Source organism: Lemur catta, chromosome 2 (genome assembly GCF_020740605.2).
Source record: "Lemur catta isolate mLemCat1 chromosome 2, mLemCat1.pri, whole genome shotgun sequence".
NCBI classification, from domain to species: domain Eukaryota; kingdom Metazoa; phylum Chordata; class Mammalia; order Primates; family Lemuridae; genus Lemur; species Lemur catta.
The window spans coordinates 140,241,108-140,264,656 of record NC_059129.1 but is presented as its reverse complement, the minus strand read 5'-3'; the positions used below and the strand labels follow the sequence as shown (position 1 = coordinate 140,264,656).

The 23,549-nt window shown below is 44.8% G+C and overlaps 1 protein-coding gene across 1 annotated transcript in view; it reads right to left on the bottom strand.

Annotated features, from left to right (window-relative positions):
- The window catches only part of FNDC1 (fibronectin type III domain containing 1), a 62,002-nt gene that overhangs the window by 3,215 nt on the left and 35,238 nt on the right, over positions 1-23,549 (bottom strand). Inside the window, exons 12-19 of the mRNA XM_045542326.1 lie at positions 23,238-23,349; positions 21,842-22,282; positions 15,796-15,864; positions 14,300-14,449; positions 12,079-12,309; positions 6,973-7,081; positions 2,587-2,666; positions 630-659 (exon numbers count right to left, since the gene is read on the bottom strand). Coding sequence (XP_045398282.1) covers positions 630-659; positions 2,587-2,666; positions 6,973-7,081; positions 12,079-12,309; positions 14,300-14,449; positions 15,796-15,864; positions 21,842-22,282; positions 23,238-23,349 — 1,222 coding nt within the window. The remainder of the gene's footprint in view (positions 1-629; positions 660-2,586; positions 2,667-6,972; positions 7,082-12,078; positions 12,310-14,299; positions 14,450-15,795; positions 15,865-21,841; positions 22,283-23,237; positions 23,350-23,549) is intronic.

Below are 23,549 nucleotides of genomic sequence, written 5' to 3'. Positions count from 1 at the left end.
CTAAGCAGAGTTTTCCCACCCTCTTTCTTTCTCTGTCTTTTTAGTACTAAAGTATACCTGGGGGGAGGTTCCCTTTACCTGAACATATTTAAGGTATCTGCATTTCAAGAAGGGATTCCCAGAGTCAACAAAAGCCCTTTAAGCCTTAAGGAAAATAAGCTGTCCTGGCAGAGCTGATCTGGTGTGTGCTCTCCTACCCTCAGGGCCCTCAGCACAGACTCCCGTCCTGCCACTCCTAAGACCTGTCTTGCACTTAAGCAACAGGGCTTTCTCACTTTGTATGAAAAACAAAGCAAAACGTTGTTGTACACTTGATGCATTTTGCTATCTTTTCAGTTATTTAAAACATTCAAAGGGGTTATGTAAACAAAGTATCTATTTCATATATATTGGCTACGCTATAATGGATTTTCATAGGCATTAACTACTATGGCCCTATTAAAAAATTCCCAAGTCATTCTCTTCCATAGATCAGGATGAAAAGTGCAAGGAAACCATAGAAGTTGTCAGAAAATCATGAAAATGCAAAAATGGTCCAGGATTTCTACTTGTGAGTAATCATAGCAATCTCATATTCAATATTCAACTTAATTACCAGAATGTCAAAATTATTGAGAAGAGACACTTACCAGGTGGCCTTACAACAAGCAGAGGATTGTCTGTAGAATGAAAAAGAAATAACTGATTTAGCATCTCATTTCACAACCATACAACTGTTGAAATGTGTGTTGTAATTTCAAGAGCTAACCAAACTGGAATAAAGAAAAAAAATAAAGTTTATTTGATAGATGCCAAAGTTTTTCCTTAATTTTTGTTTTCTAAGCATTTCCTTTTCAGAAATACTCTTTTCTAGTTATATTGCCTTGTTATTTACCTAGAAGCTGTGGGTCGCCCTGTGCACAGACCATTCACTTTGACATTATCTGTCAGCCACAAAACACAGAGACATGCTGCAGCTGTCAGTGTCAAGTGCTTGCTTTGCTCTCCTGCTCTGAACTTCTCAAGGTCAATCCCAAATACTCCACGGCCGGGTGGAGGGGAACAAGGTAAAACAGCACAAACAACAAAAACCTGACCTCGTGGCACAGCTTACGTTACACACTTACAGTCACTTCACAGATTAATTTTTAGATTATGTGCGGCAAATGTCACAGTTCAGTTACTTGATAATTCCTGTTGCTCCCCTAACCTCTTTCAGCAAGGTGGCACACAATGAAGGAGAGAGTTGAATAAACTGATTGAACCAGGACGACCGAGTCTCCCGGGAGCTCACTGGCAGTGAGTTACCTGGGCCTCACCCAGACATCCTTATCAGAGGCTAGGTGGGGCCTTGAATTTTCATCACCCACCCCTTGGAGACCATAAGGGATGAGCTGGGAGCTTTCTTTGGGAAAAGGGAGAAGACAGCTGTCTTCCCAAAAGTTTAGATCGCAGTCCCAGAAATTACATGTAATAAATCCCTCTCTACTCTCAGGTTTCAGACCTGGGTTTATTATTGATAGCTTTTTAGGTTTGAATTATTTTTTTTCCATGGACCTTTATCATGACAATTCTGATAGCTTCAAAAGGTCTACTGTGTAGATCTCCCTGCAATAGGAAATGCAGCCATAAACACAGACGCATTCCTTAATTTAGCAAATTAACCACCGACAATGGTTTTCTCTTTATCTTTCTTAACTACTAACAAGAAACACAGTTCTTAAATAAAATGGGTAAAAATGCTTTTGAGGTCCTTTACCTGAATTTCCGGTATAAAGCATATTCCCATGAAAGAGTTTTTTCTCCCACATATTTTGATTCAGCATATTTTAAATCATTATACTTAAAAATATCTTCCAGTGACAAATTTTCTGGGATCAGGCTACATCTAGGAAGTCATCTAACCAAATGGAAGCAAGAGGCATCTGGGTGCAGAGCCGGCATGGCTGGGTTGGTCTAAACCCAATTTGGCTTCCTCTACAGAAAAGTTTTAACCCAAGAATTGTCACAGTGGGGCAGCTCTGCCTCAGCCATGGGCCATAGAAACATTTCATGGAAGGGTCAGGGAGCTTCGCTCACCAGCACCCCAAAACGCAAGGACATGCTCTGAGTGACATTGCTTATGAATAAATGATATTTTCATTAAACTCTCAATATTAAGTAAAGACATCTCTGCTTCCTAGTAGAGGAGGCATCTCAGAGACTTGGCTCAGTGGAGAAGCAGCTGTCTCTCAGACTGCACGACTACATGCTCTTCAGCTGTTTGCAATAAAAAAAAATTTTTTTTTAACTCTGCAACTAAATTTTGTACAGATAGAGTTGACCTTATCTTTCCTACATGGTTAAAGACTAGATTTTTTCCTTTCATTGGAATTTGACTTTCCTGTTCCTCAGAGAGCTAGTGAAGACTACTTTTATTATCCAAGTTTTAATCCAGCGCAAAGAAAATAATGTTTATTTTGGAAAGAGATATCCAATCTGAGCTTATTAAATAGAAAAGTAAGGATTTTATTTCTTTAATGTTTACTCTATTGCAGTTATTATTCTAGATTTTTAATTTAATTTTTAAGAAGCAAGCAAACAAGTAAGAATGTGAGTCACTTGTACCTGACTCCGTGACAAATGACACTGAAGGGCTGACAGGTCCGTAACCGTGAGGATTCTTGGCTTGAACTTTAAAATAATACCTGGAATTGGAAGAAAAGATCTTTTGAAAGAGAAATTTATTTGGTTTCTGTGTAATGAAACAGATTCTGAAACTACTGGCAGGTTTTGAGTCCTAATTTTTACAAATGCGTACACCAATAATGGTTCTTTGTGTTTTTCTGAACCTTCTCGATTTTTAATAACATTTCTAAATAATACAATTACCGCGGCATAGCTGCATGCCTGGCGGGAACAGAGGGGCGTACTGCACAAGTGGGCGGGAGACCGTGTGCCCCGCAGAGCACCGGGACCACCCTGCTCAGCGTGGGCTCTCCTCGGCTCCCCTCAATGAGACGTCCTGTTTGACCCTGCTCTTGTCGCAGCCTAAGACTCAGGTCCCAGCTGGAGCTCGACAGCTCCAGAGGGAGAAGTTGAAGCAGCAAAACACTACCGAGGAGAATTCAAATTGTAACCTGTTTCTTATCACTAGAGTCCACGTGCAAAAGGAGAATGTTCCATCCAGCAATGATGCAACCCGTCGTTGGCAGAGAGGCGAACCGGGCCAGAGGTTGGCCTCCGCAGCAGAACTAGCACAACAATGACGACTCGGGCGCATGAGAAGTGCTATGGTTGGCTCTGCAGCTAGGAATGGGCCGCCCTAAAAGTCACTGAGTTTTGAGCTTCTGTGCCTCAAGGAAAGAAAAACAAGTCCAGGAAAGGGAACAGGAAAACGCCTGGAGAGAAAGGCTTTGCTGTAGAGCTGAACTCTGCCTTGGAACAGAGAATGTGCTAGAAAGCACACTGTCTGAGTCAGCTAGCTCGTCTAGAAGGAGAACTGAGTCTCCACGCATCTCACTTTGCACTTTTACAGCTAAAAGACAAGGAGTAGTGGTTAGAAAAACACTGGAGACCAACACCACAGTGTGATCCACGGCATTTATTCCTAATCTTTGTGTTTTCCTCCTCCGGGATTCCAGATGTTTTATGTGCTCTCTTAGTACTTAGCTACTCACAGGTAAAGGGGCATAAGAATCCTGGCGGTGGTGGCTCTGTCATTTTAGATTTCATAAGGAGCCTTTTCTTCTGGCTTTGGGCCAGCAAGAATGTCACAATCAAATGCTACAGAATTGTTTGTTTAAGTCAGGCACACAGATTATACGCACTAATTAAAATGCATTAAATTTTAAAAAGGTGAATTATTTATGTGTAGAGAACAAAGGGTTATGCCTGCTGCACCAGTGAGCCTAGCACGGAACCTTCTGGGCTGCTGAGATGGCCAAGGCCGCCTCTGGCCTCGCAGTACACAGAGCTTTTTTACATTGGGTATGATTAAACAGAAAGCAAAGAAAAGCCACTGGTTAAAATTAGTCTTCTTACCTCATTCACATTTCATTTACAAGTATTCTTTTTTAAATTTCAATTTTTTAAAAAAACATATGCACAATTAAGAACATATGAGTTTCCAAATCTCAATTCACTCAGCAGTTCGTGTTTTCCCAGTTATGCATACTTTTATTCAGTGGTTGTGGAGTTATTTAAGGCAAAACTCCGCAGGCAGTTCAAGCAGTGGGTTTGGCATACATCGGTGAGCTCGGTCAAACTTCACAGATACTTTCTTTTAAAAAAGGAAATCAAAACCTAAGGAAGGACACAAATCCAGGGGCTGCAGTGGACATTTCTGCTAGAGAGTTCTCAAGCCACCGCGGGGACCATCCTCACCGCGTCCCGAGCTCTGCAGAGGGAAGCACTGCTGTGCAACTGGGGAAGTGGCAAAGGGGACGCCAGATAGGCTGAGGGAGCCTATTCACATGCACATGTTGGTATCAATTTTGCTTTACCACTGACACCCAGGAATTCTCCAACCCCACCTTCCCTACTGAGACAGTGATGCTAGTCCTCCAGAAACCCACATGTGCCAATGCCCAAGACATATTTCCATTTGAACTTCACTTACTGTGTCAAGGAAATTTACTGAGCTGAAAAACAACATGAAATTATGAAAAAAGTAAAATCCCCATTTTCAAAAACCACATTAAGCTTTTTCTGTGGACTAAAATATGTTGCTTACTACTCCGAATAGTCTCCAAGTAACAGAAGCAATCTCGCCTTGCTGCCTTGCCTTCCTATATGAGCTTTTGGCACCTTCTTTTGAAAAGCTTCAATAGTGACAAATCTGTGTACTTTAAGTATGGATTCAAAATACGCAGACTCCAAAGACTGACGTGGGGCTCAGGCTGGTGGATATGCAGATAATGCCCGTTCCCAGGGCCGTAATGAGCATGAGGACGCAGATGCCAAAGTGAGTCCACCGCAGTCCAGCGATGCTGGAAAAAAATGAGCGTCCTCACATCACATTCTCATTTTCCTCAGTGTGGAAACTTAGCAGCCGTGCAGTGGGTTTGAGGAAATGTTTGCAGGAGCAGCGGCAGACCTCATGGGCAGAAGCTGGCATAGTGGCTGGGATGTGACCAGGGACCCAGAGGACTCTGGCACTGGTTTGTCTGGTCGCCCCTCACTCCAAACTGGCCTCCTTTGCTTCCCAGAACACGCCCTTCTCTGGGGCATCCTCTCTGCCTGCAGCGATTTGGCCCCACGGCACCCACCTTTTCTCCAAATTACCTGCTTCTGATTGTTCAGACCTTACTTCCCCCGAGAAGCCACCTGCTGGCCTTCTCTGCCCCATGCTCAGAAGGAAATAAATCCCCCTGCTGTGTGCTCCCCAAGCCCTAGTGCTCCTCCCTCACCACACTGACCCATGGGCATTTATAAAAAGAATCTCTCTCCTCTACCAGACCATAAGCCCCTCCAGGATGGGGCGGTGTGTACTCCACCCACCCTGCCCCAGCCTGGCACGGGCACCTGGCACTGAGTACACCCACAGCAAGCACTGACTGAATACCTGTTGCAGGAAGGAATACTGCACCATCCTACACAATCATGCCCCGACGTGACTCAAAATGCAACTTCAGCCCGGCAGCAAGGCTCGTGGAGGAGCGCTGGGCTGGGGGAGTCAGGAGGCTGGGTTCAAGCTCCACAGCAAGTAGCTCTGGGGCCAAAGCTCCCAAAGGGATTCAGCTCTTTGACGCTGCGGCTGTGCTACAAATTGTTCCTCTGCACACAATAAAGCCAATGGATGTAAACCCCATTTTCTCTAATTTTGTTATTTTTTTCTCTAGTTAATCAATTTTCTATTACTATTAGGGCAAAATAAAGAAGAGTACTTTCTCAGTTTTCTGTTTTACTACCTGCTATTTATTTGCCAGATCCTGAAATGCATCATGGTTTATGAAAGCTCAGTGCAAGACAGCCCAACCAGCATGTCCTCAGCTCGTTTAGCAGTCTCCCCACGCCCATGGCTAGCGTCCGGATTCTACCCCCTTTCCCACACTTGCATTTCATGAGCGAATTTTGGTCCAGCCTTCTCTGTCCCTTGCCCGTGTAGGAAACCAGAGGACTGGGTGCCATCGTCAGTTTGTGCCCTCTGCTCGGCACACATGGTGGCTGGGCACTGTGGCGTGTGCTAGAGCCACTCCCACACGCTGGAGAGCCATCGCCAAACACAGGAACTCTGCCAGCCCACGGTGGCTTGAAATTGGCCAGGGTGGGAGTATTTACACCACAGCAATCAGAAAACGCTACCAACCAGGGACTTGTTTTCCAGAAAACCAGTTTACCGGTGCACCACTGCCTGACCACCACGTTTACCCTCCGGAGCAGCTTTCTGATGGCCACGACCATCAACACCAGAGAGGACAAAAGAGGGATGGACATCACTCTCTCTGTACCCCTGGCAGCCAGTTTTGCCTGCTTTGCACTGAGGGCTGTAAACTGGCTTCCAGCATGGTGCTCTAGCCAGGCAGCCGCTCCTGCTGAGGAAGGCATGTTTGTGATCTTTATCTGTGTGTGCAAAGCATCCTTCTGGAATGGTGTGAGCTTCTACATCATAGAGTTTGAGTACCAGTTAACTAAAATGCTTAGTAATTGCTGCTCCATGAATGTCACATATGAAGTTGCATTGCCTAATGCCACCACATGGGTGACTGAAAATGGACCAATTCTCTTTCAACACACAGAACAATTTTCTTTCCCCAATGGCAGGTAGTGCTTAGGAAAATTGGGAATAAAATATAAACACAAACACCTAACAATTACAATACATACAGTAATTTCTCCTAAGAAAACGACATGACATATGGTAAGCATTCATTGACATTCTGTGAGAACTAAGCAGAAAATTCAAAGAAATCATAAAAACGTTTTGATTAACCCTTTCGTTTTCAACCAAAGGATATCTATGACCATGCACATGGTCTCATCTTTTGTTTCTACAAGACTGACACATCATACCTTGTGTTTGGCTTCAGGTTCTCAATGGGCAAATGAGTCACGGATGAAGCTTGAGTGGACCACTTGTTTCTGATGAAGTCTTCATAGGACGCACTGTAAACCAGGTACCCTGAACACGGAAACAGGGAGGAACCCAGTGAGCACTGAGGCCCCGAGTCACAGAGAAGCTGTAACCCGGTGAGAAGGCACAGTGAGGCGAAGCCGAGACTGACTCTGTGGGAGGAACTGAGGCACAGTGAGCCCCTCGGGACAGGGTAGAACATAACAATGGCACCTCCTGGTGAATCCAGATGGGGACAATGAATAAAAGCAGTTCCTGACAACTTGCTAGCTCACTACTTCTCTTCCTTCTCTGCACCCCTCATTCCCTGGCCTCCCCCATCTCCTCAGAACTAGAGCACATCTAGTCTTCACTGCTCAGAGAAAAAAAAGCAGAAGAAAAAAAGAGTGACCTCCACACACATATTTAAGATTTTCTGGGTAGAGACAATATACAACTGTCCTGCACAGGAAACCAGGAGTGTTGGGAGTGAATCCTATGCATGTGTGTGTGGCTGAAAGACCCCAGACTCCCAGTGACCCTTCGCCCATTGGTGAAGGCTGTCCTTTTATCACTCCTTTTTGAGTTCCTGGGCCTGCCCTTGCCTTCTCTAGTGACAGCTGTCAGACAGGGCTTCTTTCCATCATCCAACCTGCTGTCTCATCTGCTGGTGTCAGACCTCAGCAGGTGGCCCTAAGCCCTGACACCTGCCCAGCCTTTACCGCTGCCCCAGGAGACAAAGTGAAGTTCATACCACAGCTCAGCACATCCTTTATGCTAGGTCTCTCATGTGTACACAGAGGAAGAAAACATTTGCATGTGCCAAACCTTATGCTAAGCACTTACGCTTCAGTTTTATTTGGATTAATTCTCACGATCCTAGTGTGCAGGCACTGCTATCCCCATTCTGACATGTGAGGACACTGAGTCTTAGAGATGGGTTAAATATCTTGTCTGGGTTCACATTCATTGATTCATCCAGCAAGTATTTATTATGTGACTACTGTTTGCCAGACACTGCACTAGGCATGGGGATAAAATAGTGACCGTGAACTCCTGGAGCAGCAGGGTGCACAGACAGAGCACATGGTGGCATCGGCGCTCTGCAGGGCCAGTCCATGGTGCTTCAGGAGGGTGCGTAGGGAGAGCTGACCCCATGGAGGACATGAAGAGCGTCCCTGAGGTCCTGAAAATGGAGCTGATCTCTGAAGGATGAGAAGCAGTTAAGGTGTGGTAGGAGGCGGGAAGGGCCCCAGGTACAGGGAATCCCTGGGCGAGATGTGAAGGAGGGAGGAGCCAGGAGGAGGCATATGGCTGGGGCCTGGGAGTGGCAGGGCTAGGGACAGGCAGGAGCTAAGGATGAAGCAGCACAGAACAGAAAAACTAGGAAACCCCTTTAGGACATGCTAGGCTTTTGTTTTTCATTATAAAAGAAAGGGAAAGACATTACAGGGGTGACACGGTCAGGTGTGCATCTTCAGTGCACCTCTCCTGCACAGAGAGAGAATGGACTGGCTGTGGAGCGTGGGCGTGGAGGGGGACAGTCTAGTCAGACAGCTCTCGCCGTGGCCAGGAGAGAGATGGCAACTGCCAGATTAACATGGTCGTCACTGGAGAGAAATGAATGGGGTCTAGAGAAATCGGGGAGGTAACACTGATGCACTGAATATGGAGGTGAGATAAAAGAAGGAGATTTGAAGAAGACTCCAAAGCTTCAGGCTTGCACAACATGGGGAAAGCGAGACCATTCCCTGCAACAGGAAACGCAGATGAAGACCAGCCTTGAGGATCCAAGGACCATGGGTTTGACTTTTTACGCGCTGAGTCTGAGATGCTTTGGAGACATCCCAGTGATGACGTCAAGTGATTTCCCTGTTTGCATCTGATTTTACTGCGTGAGGAGAGGAGAGGAGGGTCTCACCTTGACTTATATATAAATCAATGACTCATCTCCAGGAAGAATTAAAACCACGTACATGGGTGAGACTCTGTGGGGAGAGAAGACAGGGCAAGAAGAAAGGAAGACCTAGGACCAAGCCTTGAGAAACTCCACCATGCAATGTCAGGATGAAAGAGGGTAAGCCCGCACAGGCATGGACAGCTTGAGAGAACTGGATCACGCAAGGCCACGGGGAGGGAAGATCCACAGCCTCCAATGCGTCCGGGAGGTAAACGTGATTCAGCAGCCTGTGATCCCTCATTAGGGTCACACAGCTAACAGGTGGGCAAGGGGGAGCCAGAAGCCAGAAAACTGGGCCTTGGAGCCTTTCGGCACCTTTCCATGGAGGAGGTTCATTCTTTTGTTTTTCAGCAAATATTTCATGAGAACTTGTGAAGTGTTGCTGCTCCTTCCACAGGTTCCCTCCTGCTGTGGCGACAGTGAAGTTGAGCCACACATGCCCGGGCTGGTGCTGCATCTCACCGCAGCGCACCAGAGGCCGATGGAAGATCACAGCTGTGCCACAACACCCGGCTTTGCTGCAGCTGGCATGGCTCAGACTCTGACTCCGGCTTCCGTCAGAACCCTGTGCTTCCCGTGCAGGGTGTGTCCTTGTGTCTGGGTTCTGAGGGCTTCGGGGTTTTGCTAGTGTATTAATACTTGCTGGACACAGTGTAACTCCAGACTTCTCTGTGGTTCCCATCAAAACCAGTCCCCAAAACTAACTGAAAAGCCAGGAGGTCATCACATTGGTGACTCCCCACAGAATCACTCCTAATGAACTGATCGCTTCGTTCCTTCAGGGTGGCTTGGGAAGGTTGCACGCAGGAACCCGGCGGTTTCACATTGTCTGGATACCACCTGGTTACACACTGACTTGACCTTTGCGAAGGGGAGAATGGCAAGGGAAACTCAGCTGCATCTCACACAGCTACCAGAGTCCAGGTGCCCTGCAGGGGGTCCCGATGACAGATGTTCTGTTTAGGCTTAGAGTGTAACTATGTATCCACCTGGCTTCGTTGTTCTGCAGGTGGAAGAGCTGGTGCCTGATTTACTGCAGGAGGAAGAGCTCCTGCTATTTTCCCTCCTAGCCTTGTGGGACCTGCAGCTTTTCCTCCACACGGCAGGGCCGGCGTCACGTGCTGACAGGTTCCATGGCAGGCAGCTGGACAGGCGTTGGCGGTGTTATGTTGGGAGGGCCCAAATGCCTGTAGACACCTCACTCACACTGTTCTGCAGTGTCGTGAGTACGCAAGAGTAGAGCACTGAGCTTTCGTTCAGATTAGGTGTAGGGTATGAGAAGGATGAGAGGACACTGAGGTCTCTAGGAAGCTTCGGACAGCCTGGAATGCATGGCCGGTGGCCCGGGGAGCAAGAGCATGGGTGCTTCCGAAGCCCGACCTCTGCAGGATAACACAGAAGTCGTGTCTGAGTTGTGTCTCAGAGGCATGTGTTACGAGTTCCTTGAAGGCTCTGTTTTCGTTGCAAGAGCCCTGGAGACACGTTTAATGTGGCCAGCGCTCTGGTCCTGCAGCCAATGTTTCTTCGAAGCCCCTTGGCTCAGGGCACAGCAATATATTTATGTTAAGTAATATCTGTTATGCAAGAGATCAAAAGCTAAATAGCTTAAAATAAGATTTTCAATTGTTTTTTCTCAATGCCTGCTTGCTTTTAAAAATTGCCATTCAAAAAGGCAGAGTCAATAAATAAAAGGGTTTTCTGGCTGTTTTGACTACAAGCTTTCCTCCTTCCATTGATTTATTTGCATTGTATTAGGAACATACTGGACTTCACAGAAATTGGTCTCAGCAGCCCATGTAGCACACACCCTGGAGTGATCAGCACCAGAGGCTCAAACTCCCCAACACTGCACATCCCCTGCACCCCCGGGCCTTTCAGCCTCCCCTGGCACCATACCCAGCAGCATCCTTTCCCTGTGTCCTTTCCTGGCTTTGGGATGCTGTGCAAATTCCACAACAGAAGTTATGCTTTGGATATACTTGGACATTTTTTCTCATTTTAAGAGATAATTTTGGGGAAATAAAACAAAAGCACTAGAAATGTTGAATTATATGAACTACACTAGCATAATAGCGACAGCTAATGTCAAACTCCAACCTGTGTTGCCACCATCCCCAGCCTGAGACACATACAACATGCCACACACATATTCCTTCCTCTTATACAGCTCATGGGCCCAGGAGGAATCATTTGCAAAGGAAGATTATTCAAAGAAAATATTGATTCTCTTTCTATAAAAACTTATTTCAAGATTTATCCTCAAATATACCCTTGGCAGAGTCACATGAAGTCACAAACATCTCAAAGGCCAAGACCTAGCAGGGCTGAAGATCCTTGGGAATTGTTCCATCACATTCAGTTCCCACATAAGAAATTGAGAAGCACCCAGCCTGGTTTGGAAGCACCCAGCAGGCATGGAAAGATGCAGAGGCACGATGGCAGGGATGACTCTGACGCAGGGCAGCACAGCAGGAGCTCTGTCATCACCCTCGCTGCAGGACCTGGTCTTACAAGTGGCTGCCTGGACTCCCTGGCCATTTGCAAGATTATAGAATGTTAGAGATGTGATGATATTTTTCACATGGGGAAACCAAGGCCCAGGAAGATGAAGTAACTAGCTCAAGGTCAAGCAAATCAGTCTGGGACTAGGATTCAGGACTTCTGACTTTCATCCAATGCTCGGTACACTACCCCACAATGCTTCCATTGTTGCCTACATTTTATCCTGTTGAAAGAAGACAGCTGCACTCATCCATCCAACTCACCACCATCCTACCATGCATGCATCCATCCACTCATCCATCCATCCTACCCCATCTGTCCATGCATGCATCCATCCACTCATCCATCCATCCCACCCCTCCATCCATGCATGCATCCATCCACTCATCCATCCATCCCACCACCATCTATCCATGCATGCATCTATCCACTTATCTATCTATACCACTCCCCATCTGTCCATGCATTCATCCATCCACTCATCCATCCATCCCACTCCCCCATCCGTCCATACATGCATCCATCTACTCATCCATCGATCCCTTATGGTCTGTATTTCCCACCTACAGATCATGGCAACTCTTACCCTTTGCCTAGGACATACCTGTTACCACATCTCCCTGGGTGGCTTTGTCCCAGTCCACAATGACAAACGAGTGGCAGCCTTCCACAGCGACCACAGTGATGTTGCGGGGGGAATTCTGAGGAGGCAGGTCACTCTTCCTCAGGTCATTCGGGATGATTTCATCCAGGCTGTCCACTTGGAAGTGATCCAGCGCATCGGTCAGAGAACATGGGGCTGACGGGTCTTTATTTAGGTACGTCACATAAGGAGCTAGAAAGGAACAGAGATACCCAATTGCACTGCTGAAGGCCTACAGCATCTGCTCCACAGAGTGAGACCCACCATTCCGTCTCTCCCCACCAGACAGAGGCTCCAGAGCCCCCAGCCCCAATGCCAAGCTCAAAAGCACATCCCTAGCTCTCCTTAATGGATCCGTGTGTTTATATCTTTCAATCTGGTGGTTTCAAAAGATCCTACTGATAACCAACATCGATGACTACGTCCTCAAAGTGATTCTGAAAGATCCCCAAACTATAATTCAATGTAATATAGCTTTCTGTGCTCAAACATTTGGAAAAGTGTGAGTCAGGCCCACCCTACACTTCACTAGCATTCTCTTAATACAGTTCATTCCCTCAACTTTCTTGGAACCAGAAAAAATATATATACTGGTCAAGATGTACAGCCTCTAACCTCAGCCCTGGGTGGCCTTCCTTAGAGTTTCATAACCCCCCACAACCATCTGGAGTAGCTGTGCATAAGGCCAGGCCTGGACAGCTTTCTACCACATTGCTTCTCAGTGTATTAACAGCTACTTGCATTTGTGGACAGGTTGAAGCCTTTTCTACACACATTATTTCAGTGGATACAAGATCCTGGGAATGCGGAAGGATACAGACGGATGTCCCCATGTTACCGCCTGCCTAACAGCGCTGGGTGTGTCCACTAAGTAAGGGTCAAACCGGAGACTCTCTACTGCTAGCCCTCAGCTCTTTCTCACAGCCCACCATTTAAGAAGTTAGAAACGTCAAGGAAATGGAGCTGGGGCTTCTGACATTCCAGACTCTCAAGTACCAATGTCTAGTAATTTGTGAAGATTCCACTGCATCTTTCAGTGCTAGGTTCTCATTCCTAGCTGGCTGTTGGCACTGAATGCAATTCTTAGCTTCTTCATTTTCCAGTAATTAGTCTGAAATTAGGCTATTAGGACTTGTCCATGGATCTTATCTGGAAGTGTGGGGGAGAAGGCGATGACGCTTTACAGAGTGACAGACACAGGAAAACAGCCAGACAACAGCAAGCCTTGCAGGGTGCAGAGGAGTTCTGCGAACAGTCAATAACAGCATGGAAGGCGTTTCGATTCCTGCCACTGAACTGCAGAGGGAGAAGTCAGCGTTTGGAGAATGCAGCCAGGCAGCTGCACGCCGTGGCCAGCATTAGCACTTGCCTCAGGAATGCTACCTCAAATTAATACTCTTGTTCCTCAAGTCCGCGTGGTTCAGACACTCAATCACTACATCTCGGCTGGCAAGAGCTGCTCTCTGCTCATGACAGAACATTTGTTTTGGAAACAGAAAGTGCGATATTGGTTTAAGCTGTTGCTTGTCTCCACTTAGTAACATATTAATCCAACTGTCTTAATGAAGTTCGTTAAGGGCGTGGGAAAAGAAGATTTGCAAAGAGGATGAAACACAGTTCAGTTACAGAGAAATTCCTATTGAAATTGTTTTAATTACTGTGAAGAAGAGTAAGATGACTCTCTAAAGCCCAAATCCTTGAGGCTAATGAAAATTATAGGCAAGAACTAAAGAAAAACAGCTTTGGCTCTGTAATACTGCAAGCGCTATTGGCTCAATTCTGTAACCTGCTAACCTTTCAGGAAGAATTTAGTCAACAATAGCAGATCAGGCCTAGTGGTAAGTCTTGTCTTAGAAAAGCTAGCTGCAATAAAAACACTCACGTCCCCTGGTCCTGAGGACTTGTGTTTCTTACTCTTAGTCTACACAAGGCAGCCTCTCCAAACTGTTCTCTGTTGGATACCAAAAGTCCTCCTGCATCCTCCCCCGCTTCTGACTTCTGCAGAAAGCAAGTTAATATGCATCTCAACAGGACTGACTCACTAAATTACCCCAAATGGAAATTTTACTCTGGGAAAACTCAAAATGCACTGCCTCGGCCAGGCCAAGAGATTAGTTATGCTCTTCTTCAAAGAGCAAAAGTTAAAAACTCATGTTTCTCCGATTAAGGAAGTTATACTTACCAACAAATCGTTTCTTTCCAGCCAGATCAAATTCTTCTTCAGGAAAGGAACTGATGGTGCCTTCTTCTGGGACAACCTTTGGTGTAGCCGTGGCAGCGGTGGTCGAAGGCTTCGTGGTGGCTGGTGGCCTTGAGGTCTCAGATTCATAATCTGAAATGAGATGAAGGCTCTGTCATTGGGCCCTACCAGAAAAGGGGCATCATTTACAGTCATGTGATGCCATCTTAAGATTCAGCTGTAGACTGAAACACACACAGACGGCCTAAAATAAAAGCTATGCCTAGACATAGTTTGTTTCCACTAAAATACTATTTCTTCCCATTTCAGTCCTCACAGCAAAGTGGCTGCAGACAAAAGAGAGAAAGGGAAAGAAGAAACACACGTGATCAGAAAAATGAAATTTTATAATCAGAGATGGAGAGAATCTTCAAATCCATCAGTTCAGCTCGTGGTACTGGCTCAAGGCCATTCTCTACCTGCATCATTCTCCCCTTTTAGAGCCACAAAAGATCACATCAGAAAACAAACTTGAATTTTTTCTTAAAAGCTATCTTCTGTGTATGTTTTTTTTTCTGGGGAGGCAGGTGGGATTAATCCTGCTAAAAGAACTAATCCTCTAACATTTGAAAAAGAAAATGAAACTCTGCCCTCCTTTCAAACTGTTCAAAGACAATAAGAAAGGTGGTTAGTATTTTCAAACGTGCTAAGAAATATTCCTTTGCTTTCTGACATCTGCTGTTTTTAAGTCAGTTTTTGTTTGAAAACATTGGATTAAACCACTGCATCAAGCTTTATTGTGAATAAATAAAGCGCCAAAGGTGGCATTATTCACACAGTTGTGATTTCAGACAGTTGGAGCTACGAACAGTAGCAGAAAAGGGGAAGCACACAGGTGAGAATCCTGAGCCCAGGTGTCAAAGGCCAGCACCAGGTGGGGACGAGATTCCTACGTGAACTCTGTCAACTGCACAGGTGACTTCTAAAGCATACAAAAGGATCACAGGGTCTCAAGTGTAATAACAACATGAGTTACCATTCACTGAGTGACTGTTCCATGCTGTCCAAGGCATTTTGTATTCTTAATCTTATAAATTTACCCTTGCAAAGATTCTACAGTAAGAAATCAACACATCTACAGCACCATATTTTTTATGTAATTAGAAAAGGAGAGAAAACGAAGGAGAAAGAGAAGAGCCAAGTGAGGAAGCTGGGACGTTGGACAAACCAAGCAGTTTTATCAATGAAGGAGGAGGCCTCCGGAGAGGCAGCTCGAGCATCTCTGGAGCCGCGGAGGGTCGGGAGGGAGAGAACAAGGAGCGCCCGGGACTTCTCCGGGGTGTGTTTGCTGTTTCTCGTTAATCACATATGCACCTGCCCTTCCCCAAGCCGTGCAGAGTTCTGAAAGGAGCTGCCACCAACATCATCCACTTAGTGATTAAAACAAGATCCTCTGATCAGGAAGGAAAGTGTCTAGTGTTTTAAAACCCAGTTCATACCTTCATCATATACAACGTAGGCCTCTTCCGTGGGCGTTGCCGTGTCTGTCTCCAAGCCTGAGAATTCGTCTAGTGGGGAAAGAGGGGAGGCATCACCCACTGTTTCCCCACCAGCCGCTGCCCAGGCGCGGCCCCAGGGTCACAGTTCACCCCCAGGAGCAATCAAGGCCCAGCCTCCTTGGCTTTTGCAGAAGGAAAATCACCAGAACACTGGAATGGAACTCATACTTTCTCTCCTCTGGGCTCAGAAAAGGGCAATCCACATGCCTTCCCGCTCAAAAGCAAACAGTCCCTCTGCGTTGCCCAGCACTCTCCGCCCTCCGCCCTCCGCCCCGCCCCACCAGCCTGCCCGCCCTGGGTGACCAGGGCAGGGTCTTCTCAGAGGGCAACCAGGAGAGTGGGGAGAGTGAAGCTTGGTGCTCACGATGGTGGCAAAAATCCCCTCGCATGTGAACTCTTCTGTTCATCAACCTTCATTCCCTCCACTCCCTCAATCTTGCTCTGGAATGTTCTAGAAGGAGGGTTATTTTCCCAAGTAGGCCAACTCCATCGATGAGAGTTCCCTGTGCTTTTCTACTTCCTTCTAACCTCCCACCCCCTCTCATCGACTCAGGAGATAAATCTGTACTTATCAGATTGCTCGATTCGCATAGGAAGTTTGGAAATAACATGCCAATGGTCAGAAAGCTCTCTTCACAGACAGGTTGGGCTTAATAACCACTAGATTTATCAGGGCTACAGGATTATGCTTTAGATACAACTTAGAGAATTTTAGATGTGATTTTTGGATATCTTCCAGGAAACCCTACTTAGAACTTCTATTAAAATTCCTATAATGACTGAACTGATATTATGAGCATAAGTAACACATGGTCAAGAAAGATGAGTGATTTAAGCATAACATGGCATTTTTTTGCCTCTGTTATCTGGGTAGTTTAAACAGAGGTCTTTTTGAGAAGGTGTGATGGTATCAATTACATTATTCCTCTGCTTGGAGGATACAGATGCAACTATAAAAAGGAGAACATCTCACTGTGGTTGATAAAATCTGGAGGCAAAAAATTCAAAGGAATTCCTTCCCCTTTTTTGACCCAAAGCCCACATCAATTACATAGAACTCGCTAAACTCACTGCACTCTTCAAAGGGGGTGGGGTGGGAGACAGGAAGAAATAACCTCGATTTATTGGACGCCTTATGTGTAGCAGCCACTTTTATGTATATATTGTTCGAGTTAATCCTCACAACAAACCCTCGAGGTTCGTCAGGCTTATAATACCCACACTTCTCAGGCAGGGACAGCAAGATTCTGAGAGGATTTACAACGTGCCTGGAGACACACAGATGGTGAATGACAGCAAAAACAGAACTTGAACTTCAAGCCCTCTGGCTCCAAAGACTATGTATTTTATACTTCATAAAACTGCCTCCACTTCTAAAAAGTTGAACTGATCAATCAAATTCTTTCTGAGGCTTAAGGTGCTCTATTGGAATCATCATTCCACGGTGCAGTGAAGGGGAAAGTGAGGTAGAAAGTATATAAACGCCAAGATGATTATTCTACCAGTCTTTTTTTTTTTTTTTTTTTTTTGAGCCCACTTTGAATAACATCATGAATGTGATGTTGCCAAAATAAACTTCACCGGCAGAGGACAGTGACAACCTCGCGTTGTCTGTCCCATCCTCCTGTGGGCCACTGAAGAAGCCCCCAGCCCCCATTCAGAGGCCCAAGAGACGCTCCTCGACGTGGTGACTCAGGCATGTTCTGATGAGGCCAACGAATGTCAACAAGAGAGAAGTTGCAAATTATCCACCCGTTAGGGGCAGGATGGCCACTTCATGCAACACTATTAAACACGATTTTTCCTTAGGTCATTCCAATGTCAGTATGCCTGGATCCAAGACAAATTACTTCTGGGCCTGTTCAAATTGGATCATTTTCAGGTCCACATCCCCCAAAATTTGGGATTATCTTGCCATTGTTTCCTGGCCTACAGTTTTTTTTCCCTTGTCAATTTAATTTTTAGAAACATAGTCTTGCTTTGCCTCATTATCGGTTCAGTTTCATCTCTTCTCATTATTACTTTTAGCCAGGTCAAAAATGAATACACTGTTCAGCGTTTGCATCCCAGGGTAAACAAGGAAAGGGGAAAGTATATCATTTCCTTCATGGATTCTGGTGTTAACGGTAATTTCCTTCATGGATTCTGGTGTTAACGGTAATTCCTTGAGGTGCTGAAATACTCCAGCCCACGCAGCAGGCCTCAGAGATGCAAACTGAGATCACCTCCTGGGATGAGTGACAGTCAATCCTCTGGCATAAGGAAACATCTCACTGAGTGCCTCAGCGCTCTTTTTTTTAAGGCCAAATAAATGCAGGCATAATTTTTCTAAAATAGCACCATCCTGACTCCAAGTAAAAGTAACTTCCAGATGTAATGAAGTATATTTACAATTTTTTTTAAAAAAAAGCTGACCACATGAATTTGCCCCATCAGGGTGCCATTTTGAGCCATTTGAAACTATGTATAACTGGATGTTTTATATTAATAAGTCAACCTGGCATCAATGGTAAAAGCCTGAACCTCTTCACATAAAAGTAGCTGCCAGCCATCAACCATGGTAGTGTAGTTTATTCTCTTCAGTAGCTTATCTGAATAGTTACGGAAAAAATGAGTGAAAAATGTCACCAATGAATTAAGGCCTTAGCTCCAGAGATAATCAAAATATATGAAAAAAATTATTCTCAGTAGAAGTTTAGAGAAAGAAGCATTTAAATGACCGCCATTTGACACTCAAGTACATTTGCATGTTGTACGGTTGGTCCAGCTCAAACAAACTGTCAGTTCTTCCGTTTGTACTTTGTCTAGAGAGCAGGCTGTGGTGGGGCAGAGCCATTTTCCGTAATGACCGATGTTTTTCTGCAACATGCAACAAAGTCACCCTACAAATTCCTGAAGATGTTCAGCTGGTTGGTCCCATTTCCAAATGCACACGATATCATCAGATCTGTAGGAACAGAACCTGAAAGACAAACAGCACTGACTTTTACTTCTCAGTTAAAAAATGGAGCATGCCTGTCTCTTAAGGTGTTGTTTAGATATGTAAAGATGCATAATTAGGCACTACAAGGAATCAGGGATGCAGCAGAAGACATTGTCTCTACTGCAAGGAGCTTATTACCTAATGGAGAAGTCAGACTGAGCAAAAAACAGAAGCAAAAACACCCAAAAAAACCACCCGTATGTGTAGAAAGAGAGAAATATATGTAACAACAATGTACCAGAACAAGCCATAACATGCGTCTCTGCCTGTAGGGATCTGCACACAGGATGACACCCGTAACACATGAGGACGTGCACATAAATGTAAGTGCTGGTGAAGATGCAGAGAAAGTGGGGCCCTCAGACATTACCAGTGGGCACGTAACACGGTGCAGCTGCTGTGGGAAAACGGTCTGGCAGTTCTTTAAAGGGTTAAACAGTTACCATTTGACATAGCAATTACAGTCCCAGGTATATACCCAAGGGAACTAAAAACAGGTATTTAGAAAAAAACCTTGTACACAAATGTTTATAGCAGCGTTATTAATAATAACCAAAAGGAGGAAATAACCCAAATGATCAGTGACTGATGAATGGATAAAAGTTGCTATATCCATATGATGGAATAGAAAGAATGAAGTACTGATACATTCTACAGTGTGGATGAATGTTAAAAATAATTCTGCTAAGTGAAAGAAACCAGACACAAAAGCCACATATTATATGGTTCCATTTATATGAAATGTCTTGAATAGGTAAATCCACAGAGGGAGAAAGTAGATTAGGAATTTCTAGGGGCTGGGAGGAGGGAGAGGTGGGAGTGACTGCTAATGGGGACAAAGTTCTTCTGTGGGTGATGAGAATTTTCTGGAATTTGACAGTGGTGGTAGTTGCACAACTCTGAATATACTAAAAACCACTAACTTTAAAAGGATGAACTTTATGGTATGTGAATTACATCTCAATAGAGCTATAAACATTTTTTAAAAATTTAACTTCTTACCACAAAAAAAATAAATTATCACTTTTAAGAGAAAAGAATAATACTAACAATATGCAGGAAGGAAACTTTGGGAGGTGACAGATACGTCCTCGGCCTGGGTGAGGATGGTGTTTTCCCGGGTGTATCCTTACACCAAACTCATCCGGGTGTGGATTAAATATGTACAGCTTGTTCTATGCCAGTCAGACCTCAATAAACTGGTTTAAAAATATTGAAAGATAAAATTAACTATGATTAGAATTAATACAAGAAAGGAAATGTTAAAGTTGTTAGTGCCAACAGAAATAAAAAAGGAAGAGAGGCCACACAGAAGAACTTTTAAAATAATAAATTACAGTACATTAAAATATCATATGAGAATGGTATGTTGCTGCCCCCAAATTTAATTTTTTCCCAAGACTTTGCACTGATTTGTACTTATTTTCAAAATGCTGCCTAGTGTCAAACTGTCCTTCAGCTTGGACTAGGGAACCAGGAGATCAGATAGGAGGGAATGTGTATATTATGATTTGCAAAGAAAAGAAGAAACAAAAATGCCAAGAAAAAAGTATTGACTTTCATGCCAAATAAATGTCCAAAAATACAAAATAAATAAAAAGAACACACTAGAAGGCCTAAATAAAAGCACACAAAATAAAGTGCAAATTGATAGCAATAGAAAGTAAAACCTAATCCAAAATCATCACTCTTTTGTTTCCAACCAATTATTAATTGTCTGCTTTAATCATACCTCGATCTTTAAAATTAAACACATTAATGTATGCAGAAGTAGTCAAGGAAAGTGACATAATGCTTTAATAGAAGAAACTCAAGAGTAAATTCAAATTTATACTCACAGGCTAAATGGACAGAGTGAGAATTGTCATCCCAATGGTCTTCCTTCGTGTTTCCTTGTTCTTCGGTGTGAATTTTTTAGACGTGTCAAGTTTTCCTGCTTATTTGGACCTTTTCCATGGGAAGACTAACTTCAAACAGAATTCTCATGTTGGATACAGCATTCACATTCAAACTGATTGTGCTTCTCATGGTCAATAATTTGCTGGTTAAGAATTAGAGGCTCGCAAATAATTCCTGAAATGAAGGATCCTCACTCTGCCTTAGTTCAAAAAGACATCAGCTTTATAGACAACATTGCAATTCATTTCAAACTGAAGAAAAGAAGATGAATTTATCTCCTCCATGCCTGGTGCAAATCTAGGATGGCTTGTTCCAAAACAGCTTGAACAGGAGACTGAGTGGAAGGATGGACGAAGGTGTTCTGGCTCCTACTCTTTAGGGAGAATGAGTTGTTCTCAGAAGGAAGACAGACCCGCATCAGGGCAGCAGGACAGCCCAGACCAGGATGGCAAAGCAGGGAAAGGCACGTCCCTACCAGCTGACAGCCCAGGCCCCCACAGGAAGGCTGGCCATGTGAGGGTTAGCATTTTCCAAGGGGAGGGCTGCTCAAAAAAACGTTCAGCTGCCAAATGTGCTTGAGAAATACTACTTTTCTTGGAGATTCACAAGACTATTCAATGATCTAAATGTTCCAACAGTAAGAAATTTATCCAACCTGTATAAATCACGTAGTTAATCACAGAACCTTTTTTTAAAAAAAATAAATAAATAAACAACTACTAATCTTCTAATATCCATTGGAATACACTTTGGGAAATGCTAGTCCAAACTAATAATGTCACAAGTTTCAGCTAAATTTTTGATGTGGGTCATGATAAGGGTTGCCAGATTAAACACAAGATGCAAGATGCCCAGTTAGCTGATTTTAAATGCACAGCAAATAACTTTTCCATATCAATATGTCCCAGGCAATATGTTTATTTGCTAAATCTGACAACCTTAGCTGTGATACAGTACTGTCAAACGCACCTACTGGGATTGAAAACACCTCTCCTTGCTATCCCACTGCGCTCTTACCCTCCGCCGCAGGTTTCCCACGCTACTCTGAAATGCCGCATGCTCGGGCACCGGGTAAGGGGGCACCAACAGAACCAGGCAGGTTACCTTCCTCAGGGTGGCACTCTGGGATGCCATTCGAGCCCATTATCAGGTTGCCTCCGTCGTCACGCTGCTGCAGGGTTCCAGGGGGACAGGTGGGGACGGCGGTGGTGGGTTCAGGGGTGGTGGTGGTGGTTGTCCGCGTAGTGGTTCGGATTGTGGTCGTTGGGCGCATAGTGGTTGTGCGGCGGGGGGTGGTGGTGCGGCGGGTGGTGGCGGTCGTGGGCCGCGGGGTCGTAGTGGTAGGCAGGGGTGTCGTGGTCGTGGTAGGCCGTGTGGTTGTGGTGGGTGGGTGCGTGGTTGTTTTGACGACTTCCAAGCCCACCAGGGGTTTCCCGCCAAGACTCAAAATTGGCTTATCCTGGGCACTGGCCAGCGGTGTGCCGTGTCGCCCCTGCCCAAAGAGCGGGAGGCCGTCTGGACTCACCACGGGGGTCCCTTCCAGATCTGAAACAAAATCAGCCGAGAGCCAGGCAAGAAGGTGAAACAATCCACAGAAAATAAGAGCAGGTGATAAGCACCTCCCAGAGCTCATGTATTGTTGTGTTTCAGGCAGTGAAGGGCAAAGAGATAATTACTATTAATGATAAAAGGACAACAGCTGAGGTGGCAGTATCTACTGCTACCCGGAAATGCCTGGCCTTATTCCAGTGTCCATTGCCCTGCACTACCGCACATAAATATGCAATATTTCGTGGGTGTGCCCATTATCCTGAGGTAACTCTCAGTGTCTAGCAAAGGAAGTAACAACACTTGCCGCCTCCTCTCTCCTATTCCTAAGGAGGAAAGTGCTACTTCTGACCAGGAGTGGCAGACTGTTTCTGTTAAGGGCAGGGAGTAAAAGTTTTAAACTTTATGGGCCAGATGGTCTCTGTTGTAACCACTCAACTCAGCCCTTGCAGTGCAGAAAAGTCAATAGGCAATGCGTAAATAATACATAACAAATGAGTTAGATAAGGCATAAATAAATGTTTCTGTGTTCCAATAAAACTTTGTGTATGGACACTGAAACGTGAATTTTAATTATCACATATCACAAAATTTTCTTATGATTTAGCAATCATTTAAAAATGTAAAAACTATGCTGAGCTCATAGGCCTTACAAAAACACGCAGCAGACAGGGATTGGCCTGCAGGCTGCAGTTTGTAGACCCCTCCGCTGAACTGCCCAGTTTCAAGAACAAAGTGGAAAGACACATTTTCTAGAGGGCGGAGCCTGCAGGAAAAGTAGAAGTAAAGCTGTATGACGGAAACACTGAGTTCTGCCTCTTTTGAGGCTCTTCTTCCCACGTGACTAAAAGTAACTGGACCAAGGACAGCCATGAAAAAGGAAGGGGCGGAGAAGTGGTTACTCTACAACTCTTCTGTAGACTTTTGTTCCTTAAAAACCATTCTCACTTACCCACAATGGTCCGGCCATCCCCTCCCAGTTTAACCCGAAGAGGATTTCCATGTGAATCCTGGAGGTACCTTCCTTCTGCATTCAGTACTAACCCACGATCAAGGTCCACAACCTAAATCCATGACATAGATTAAAGAATATATTGGACATTCCGAAACGTTCACGTTAGTCCAACTACATGTACATATGTGTAACGCTCTCACAGAAGGAAACCATAATGTGAGTAGGAGACATTACTTTTGTCAGTATCATTACAAGGTTTAAAAAAATAAAGTGCAAACCAGTTATATTTCATATTATAATTGCTTACCC